At 38.3% G+C, this 8,356-nt stretch overlaps 1 protein-coding gene across 1 annotated transcript in view; it reads left to right on the top strand.

The window, feature by feature from the left end:
• Positions 1–2,897, top strand: part of LOC138006979 (polyadenylate-binding protein-interacting protein 2-like) — a 9,363-nt gene extending 6,466 nt beyond the window's left edge. Inside the window, exon 2 of the mRNA XM_068853633.1 lies at positions 2,627–2,897. Within this exon, the coding sequence (XP_068709734.1) occupies positions 2,627–2,695 (69 nt within the window). The 3' untranslated portion in view covers positions 2,696–2,897. The remainder of the gene's footprint in view (positions 1–2,626) is intronic.
• The last annotated feature ends 5,459 nt before the right edge of the window (positions 2,898–8,356 follow it).

The raw sequence follows: 8,356 nt of genomic DNA, 5'->3' as shown, positions 1-8,356 counted from the left end.
AAAGAAATTTCATCGAATAAATCAAGCTTACGCACCTAAAATCAATACATCGTTAAAATTGCTCCAAACTTATTAAATGGGTTGAAATGAATAGCCATAATCTCAATTTTCAGGAATGTTTGTAAATAATGCGCTTCATTGCGTCCCGTGGGAAGCAGTCTCAGCTTGGCGGCCAAAACTGGTTTGACGAGAAATCTGAACTGTTTCTTTGCATGGAATTGAGGTTCTGGGGTCGAGCCACCAGAGGCATTTTTCTTTCGTCCTCGACCGTTGATTTGGAATCGCTGAGCGTTCTTTCTGACCTTGAAAAAAAATCCCTCTGGCACCCAGGGTACACTTTGGTACGTCTCAAATACTGTATATCTTTCATTCTCTTACCTTTACCTTATCCAATTCTAGACTTCCTGTACTTGTATCCTTCTTCATCGGCTTATTTTATTGTCTTCCCATTTGGCAATTACATTGCGTATGGCCCATGTAACTTTCCTCTATCTGTGAAAACAACCCCACACTTAAAACCTTATATCGAGGCTTATCAGTGAATTATTATTGAATTGTTAAAACCATCTGTCTCCCCGACACTTTTTTGAAACAGCTTGCGGTCATCATAAATGATTGACTGTTAACATCTTCAAGCATGTGTGTCACCCACCTCTTGCTTTCCTTCTTAACGCACATTATTTATAATCCTTGGCTTGCTTGTCTAGACTCTGAAGCACTAAGTCCAAACCATAGATCTCGGGTACCAAAGAGTTTACTTGATTGAAAGATTCTTTCTGAGGATGTGAGCTGTTCTCAGAAGAGTGATTTTTTTGTAGCTCGTTGATGGTTGTTGTTTCTGGAATTCTGTCAATGTACATGTACTTCTCCAGTCCCTTCTTAATGACCCCAAGTGCCCTAATGACGACTGGTATCATCTCTGTTTCCATTTCACTTTCTGGCGATTTCGAGCTCTCGAGTCTCTATACGATATTTTCTCGACTACCTCAACGGATGTATTCCTGCCCGATGTGACTGCCATGTCTATCGTCTGGTATTTCTGATTCGTGTGATCTCTGGTGATGATATCTGGCTTATAAGCCGCTATTTTTCTCTATCAGTGTGGATTGGCATGTGCCACAGAATCGTTGCCTGTTCGTTCTCTACAACAGCTTTTGGGTTGTGTTCCTACTATTTGTCAGCGATCAGGATGTTATACCTCTGGCAGACAACTTTGTTGCCAGGCTCATATCCTGTCCGGGATGAATCAGCCTCTCAGTTTCAGCGTATACCGTAAGCCACTGGTTAGGTTTTGTAAAAGTCTACATCTGCATCTTTTTCTTTTATTCTATATTATTATTATTATTATTATTATTATTATTGTTGTTGTTGTTGTTGTTATCATCTTATGAGATTTTCACACTGATTAGATCGATAATGCCAGTGGATGGGTTTTAAAGCTTGGAAATGATGTCCAGCTATCCACCAGAGAGGACATTGGTTGTTGTTATTATTATTATTATTATTATTATTATTATTATTATTATTATTATTATTATTATTATTATTATTATTCCCCTTGTTGAGCAAATCGTATCGCAGACGTATCAGCTGCCACATGGCTCTGATGAAATCAACTCAGCGAGCAGTGAGAGCAGAAAGGGCGAAGGATCTTGAAAGCAGGTGGCAGGTGGCACCACAAAAGACTAGGCGCGCACTAGATCTAGCCACGGAGAAAGGGTCATCGATGTGACTAGCAATCCTTCCTCTTCAAGAGGTGGAGTTCAACCTCAATAAAAGGCATTTCCGTGACGGGATCAAGTTGCGCTATAACTGTCCAATAGACGACATTTCATCCAATTGTGTATGCGGGTATATGTTCACTGTAGACCATGCCATAATCTGCAAAAGGGGCGGTTTTGTTATTCAGCGTCACAATGAACTTAGAGATCTAGAAGCTGAGCTGCTGAGGACTGTTTGTAGCGATGTAGCTATTGAACCTGTGCTTCAAGATGTCTCCGGAGAGCAGTTGAGTAGAGGGTCTAACAGAGCCTAAGATGCAAGATTGCACGTGGGTTTTGGAAACACCAAAGATCAGCCTTTTTTGATGTTAGGGTATGGCACCCGAATGCTGAATCCTACTGGGACCTAGAACCACAGAAGGTCTACCGTTTGCATAAGACCGAGAAAGAGCGCCAGTACTCAGGTCGAGTCGTTGAAGTCGACTGAACATGGAACATTTACGCCTCTAATTTTCACAACAATCGTTGGGATGGGAAAAGAACGCCTCATGTTCCGTAAACCTTTAGCAGAGTTAATCAGAATAAAGAGAGGGGAGGACTATGCTAAGACAATTGCTTGGATTCGTGCAAGAACATCATTTGCACTGCTTAGATCCGCACTGATTTGCCTGAAAGGATCAAGAACTGTAAAGCGAGTCTCATGGGATTTTAGGAATGTAGATATAGACGTCGAGACAATTGAAGGAGCTATTAAATATAAAGTATTATTTTAATCAGTCTTAGTCCAAATGATTGCTTTTTGAATTTTAGAAATGAAAAAAGAAAGAAATTTAATAAAGTTGTTATTAGTTTAAAATTGTTATTGTTATTGTTATTATTAACAGAGACATTCATTATTTTTGTAGGTAAAAAGCAAGCTGAATCCCAATGCCAAAGTGTTCGTTCCTCAAAATACAAGGTCGTCGTCATCGTAGCTATGCCTGAGTGGAATCGCCATCCTGTAGCCTGTTGAGTTTTACGTGAAATGAATTAGGCAGAACCAGTGTAAGATACGATGTACATAAGTTCACAATTTATGAAGAGTATATTGTAAATGGAATCCAGGCGGCTTTGTCCTGTCCAAATTTCTTATGTATTTTAATGACTAAATTAAATAAAGCTCTTATTTAATGCAAATTGTTGTTGACCATTGTTTCCTTTGGGCGTTGGTTGATGCATCAAACCCATCCGGGCTTTTTCAGCCGCAGTAATTTATCGATTCAATCGATCGGAAAACTTCAATGTAATTCCAAAGCGCAAGTAATTTTGTACTCTTGACAAGCAGAAAACATCGTAGGGTTTGGCAGTTATGAACGTTTATGAAGCAGTAAAGAAAGCAAAGAAGCTCACAGAATGTTGGCTTTGTAGATCAACGAATGGGCCATTTCCGAGTTCATGTGCGCCTCCTCTTCAAAGCGAGTCTAAGTGCAAAGTTTTTGTGATGGTAATTATTTCTACTTTACATATGAATGAAAACTAATTTTCATAAGAAAAACTTTGCACTTAGACTCGCTTTGAAGAGGAGGCAGACATGAACTCGGAAATGGCCTATTGAGCATTGCACCGGTTTTACAGAGATCACGGGTTCAAATCCCGTCTATTCTTGGATTTTTAGGCCTTCGCGATCATTACTGCTCAAGAAAATCCCAAAACTAGGCTGAGCTCGTTTCACCTCACCTCGTTTTGCCTATCTCCGCGCGGCCATGTAATATCCTCTATTTGTTGTTACACAGTGCACTCACTATCTACCCCCTCATTGGTTTTGGTCTTACGTTTAGGTAATGAAGAGGCTTAAATCAGTTTTAAACTTTGAAGAAACTGCACTATAACAAGGATTGACTGCTCAACATTGTATCACCAAGCAGCTATGTTAAGGTATCATTGAAAACAGAAATTATTGCTGGGTCGGTTAAGTGCTTTTAATAGCGTGAAGTTATAGGTTACCATAGCACCAGGCGATCAATTTAGAAAACCCTATATTTTGTCTTAAATGCTTGTATCCAAAAAACGAACTCGGTGACCCACATTAAGTATTGCGGGAAGATAATAAGCAGGGTAAAGTGAAACGCTTTACAAAGTTCAAAAAAATGTCTGGAGCGGATTCAGCGAGATAAGGTGGCTCTGAATCCGCTCCAGGAATTTTTTTTTTACTTTGCAAAGAGCCTCATCTTACCTTACTGATCACTTTCTAGCAATAAACATTGGGGTCACCACGAGTTTTCTTTTGAGATTTAAGCGTTTCCATACAAAATATGTAGTCTTTTTACATGGTTTTTTGGTTGTTATGGTGACCTATATAGCCACAATAGTGAGGGAATCTTGTTTATTAAAAAAGTGGCGTTACAGAGGGTACTAAGAGATTGCTGTTATGTGAAAAAGCGTTGTCGAGTCAATCCTTGTAATAAGACACTCTTCCAATAGTTAAAAGAGTGATTCTGTAGATTTCACGCGCTATGCCTTATATTTTCCGTTCGATTCAGTGGCCATTTGGAATATCGATACCAGTAAGTTCAAATTGCATAAATAGGGAATCCACATTCAAACTGCAGCCAACTTGAAGAAAGAGTAAAATAAAGATGTTCTGTGCTTTTAGCGCCTCGTTCGATCAGTTCCTTTGCACGGATTGTCGAGCAAAAGAGACACTACTTTGCAGTCTAGCTAGCTCTAATTAAAGATACCTTATTCCAAAATGGTGACCATTTTGGCATTCTTTTGTTTGCTTGCAAATTAACCCTTGCTGCTTCCTTCAAGGTAAAGTATTCTTTTAATTTTTACCTTAAGAACGAGGCAACAAGAGCTAATTTGCTAGCAAACAAAAGAATACTAAAATGACGGCCATTTTGGAATAAGCTGTATTTGATCCTCCAAGCCTTAACGGCGTTTTCTTGGAAAAATTGGACAGGGCAGTAATAGTCATTACATTGAAATGGATTTGAACACGATTGTCTCGGTTATACTTCCGCAAAATTATATTGGTTATATAATTATGGCTATCGGTTACACTTCGCAAAAATTATGATACCTTCAACGAGGTATTTGCTAGTCAAGAGAATTATCTTAGCGAGTGACTGGTCTGGCCTGTCTGTTATAAAGATAAAATTTAATTTTTGAGATTTCAAATTGAATGATCAAAAAATCTCGACCTGTAGAGATGATATTCGTCCACAATTGTCATTTTGGTCAAGAGAAATTAAACATGTGGCCTTTTCTTTTATTGGAATTCATAGGGTTACAGCCCTTACTTTGCCGCCATGTGACGCAATTGCTGGCAGAAAGGTTAAAACATCATAATGTTTTAATGATTAAAAGGGTTAAAAGGGGTTAAATACGTTTATTATGAACGAACATTATAACCTGTTGTGATCTCAATCACTAACAAATCTCGTGTAAATATACATAGCATAGATATTTTAGTCCATTTATGATGGTTGCGGCGGAATAAAGGCCGGCCTGACCAAAACTATTTTCTCCCAAATTATCATGTCCTTATACGGATTTCCCGCCAAGTAAGGTGCTACGCTATCTTGACCTCAAAAGATCGGAAGTTCACTTTTCAAACAGATGTTGTTTGCTCAATCTAATCGCCTCGAAAGGTAAGTTTCTTCTTAATGTAATAGCATTTAACTATTTCTATTTGTTATGGCTAAAAAAATAATTTTATTGACGACAGAGATGATATAATAGCCACGTAAGAGCAATTCGATGCTGAGTACCGAAAATGAACAATGAAAAATCACTCTTTAATTCTTGAATAACTGAAAACACAGTCAGATAAGATGGATGGTTCATGTTTGCAAATTTTAAATACACCAGTGACTTATTCAAATGGTAAAAACGAAATGGAACTCTTAATATCGATGTCATAAAAGATCACGACCCTTTTTTTTTAATTACTAGGACGGTTACAGTGGTTTTTATACTGACAGCCGACGAAAAGCTTCGTCTACTACAATCGGACTCGGAACCTGAGTCGACTACTTTTTTCCCTGAATTGAAGTAAAAACAGATTCTTTAAAACCTGAAATTAACTTGAAATTCATTTTGATAATGACAAGAACAGACAATTCGCCAACTTCAAATTCGAAACCCCTGCAGGATTTTATGATCAGGCCGCTCAAAGCCACCATATATGGCTTAGGAACAGCTTAACATTTTGGCCACATTTTTGTAGTAGCCTATGAGTCGCCATGTTAACTGATTTGTGTTTCGTATTTTAAAAGGAAGTCGAAGGCTGGGGTTGTCAACCTTAATCCAGCATGTCAAATAATTTTCATTCAAAATGAATGTGAAACTGGCAGCTGCATGGTAGAGGAGGATATGAACAGAAGAACGGTTATTTTTCAGATTACAAAAGCCTGGCTGTTTCGATGACTCAAACCGCTCGATTCTTTCGCATTTTAGAATCTCCGATTACCACTGGCTAAAGACAAAAGCGTTTTCGCGTGCCGTAATTTTAAAAGTCTAAAATGAAAATGATCGCGAAATATTTACCTGCACTACGTACAAAGCTCTTAAGAGTTTCGTGAGACGTTTCGGCCAATAACTAAAAGATGGTTTACCACACAGACTTGAGACTTTGAGCAGTTGTTCATGTATTAGTCTTTTATAACACTTCGTTTTCTTAGCCTTTTTCATTGAACGGTTTTGAATTCATTTTTTTGTTGCGTGACAATGAAAACGATTTAGACTTCGCTGATATAGACCGAATGCAAAAATGGCTACTAACAATTTTTTTTTTTTTATAGTTTTGCAAATTAGACTGACTATCCTCCTTTTATATCCAAACGTCTTTCAATTTTACACGTGCTAACGAGGGTAGTAAGGCCATTTAACACAGAGACAAAAGAATAATTTATCGGCGGCCATTTTTGCATTCGGCCAATGAACTTACTAAACGACAATGACCCGGGTACTTATCGCAATCATTGAGTGCAAAGACCTTTCAAATGGATCATTTTAAAAATAACTTTTAAAAACCTTGACAGGCTGTCGGGGTATTTGCAGACTTCCTTTAATTTTTCCATGGATTTGACTGTTATCACTTTTCGCGCAGTTAAGTGCTCTGCTCCTCTGGCAGGGCTACATTCCTGAAATTTGGCCAGAGGAATTCCAACTTGCGTACGTACTTGATTAGAAAATGTATTCAGTTGTTGTGGAACAGGTCAGCACTTCACGTGATTCTTGACAAAGCATCCACATTCAATTTTTTAAAAGACAATTTAGAACAACGGAAGCTGTTGAATAATAATAATAATAATATAATAATAATAATAATAATAATAATAATAATAATAACAATAACAATAACAATAACAATAACAATAACAATAACAATAACAATAACAATAACAATAATAATAATAATAATAATAATAATAATAATAATAATAATAATAATTGGGAAGACTACAAATCAACTGAAAGCAGAACAAATCACATGAAATGTTGGTTTTTGAGGAAAGGGGAGGACCAGAGTAGCCGGGGAAAACCTCTCGGAGCAGACTCAACCCACATACGGCGTCCATCGAATCCGGGATATTGATCCGGGGCCACAATGGTGGGCGGAAAGGCAAGTGCTCTCACCACTGCGCCAGCCCTGCTCCCTTTAGCATTGTTTCCTTTAGGCTAGTCAACGATAAAGACTCCATACCTGTTCTTCTTCGTTTTTTCCTTTATGTTAAGCATCCGCTCGCCTACAACGTTAAGGAAACCATTACAGAGCATTAAGATGTTGGGCTCTCAATATGGGCTCCATCCGAAGTCGTGCTTTTCCTTAAATCTGAAATTCCATATCAGGCGGTATTCGCCATTCCTTCCTAGTTTCAAGTTCTTGATCATCGACGATAGAAATTTCATCTGACTCTTGAATTTTGGGTGGTTTAGTGTCCCCAGCTCGTTTTGCTCGTCCACGTTCTTAGTCAAATCTTTATAAATGAATTTTCTAAATCAGACTGCATCATCTATTTCATCAAGAATACAATTTGTGTGTGATTTCTCAGTTCTAGGTTTTCTTACGGGAAGCAATTTTCAGTCACAAATAGCTCCTCATCGCTGCCGCTCGCGTCCACCACGGCAACGCACCCAGTAAATACAACTGGCCTGCCTGTACTGACAGACAGTGTTAAACCTAGGATATTCGATTTTCGTTTAGTGTCGGAAGTAATTAGCGAATTGCTAAATGCTTTTGCATTACTTCACGCAGTGATTTGTTCAAAGTTCTCGCGCCACTTTTTCTGACCAATCAGAAGTGAAACCAAAACCAATCGTAGCTCGCGCGTGCACATTTTCTCGCGCTTTGTGTCGGCTACGTGTAATTGGAGTTTTGACTGGTTTACTGGATTGTCTCCGTCCTTTTTGATTGGCCAAAGTAATTACTTTGGTTTTGGTGTTACGACACTCGATTGAAACTCGTTCTAGTGCGGGTAAAGAAGACCCAAAACAAATTGCCAAACAAGCAAAAAAAAAAAAATAAATAAACGAAAAATGAAAATACAAATGGGCTTCCCATATCACACGCACATCAGGACAGAAAAAAAATGGTCCACAGTGTAAGGTTGTCATCCAAGTGTTATCCTTCAGAGAAATTGTGTTTATGT

This window comes from Montipora foliosa, chromosome 6, assembly GCF_036669935.1.
Source record: "Montipora foliosa isolate CH-2021 chromosome 6, ASM3666993v2, whole genome shotgun sequence".
Taxonomy (NCBI): Eukaryota; Metazoa; Cnidaria; class Anthozoa; order Scleractinia; family Acroporidae; genus Montipora; species Montipora foliosa.
This window is presented reverse-complemented; position numbering and strand designations above follow the sequence as displayed.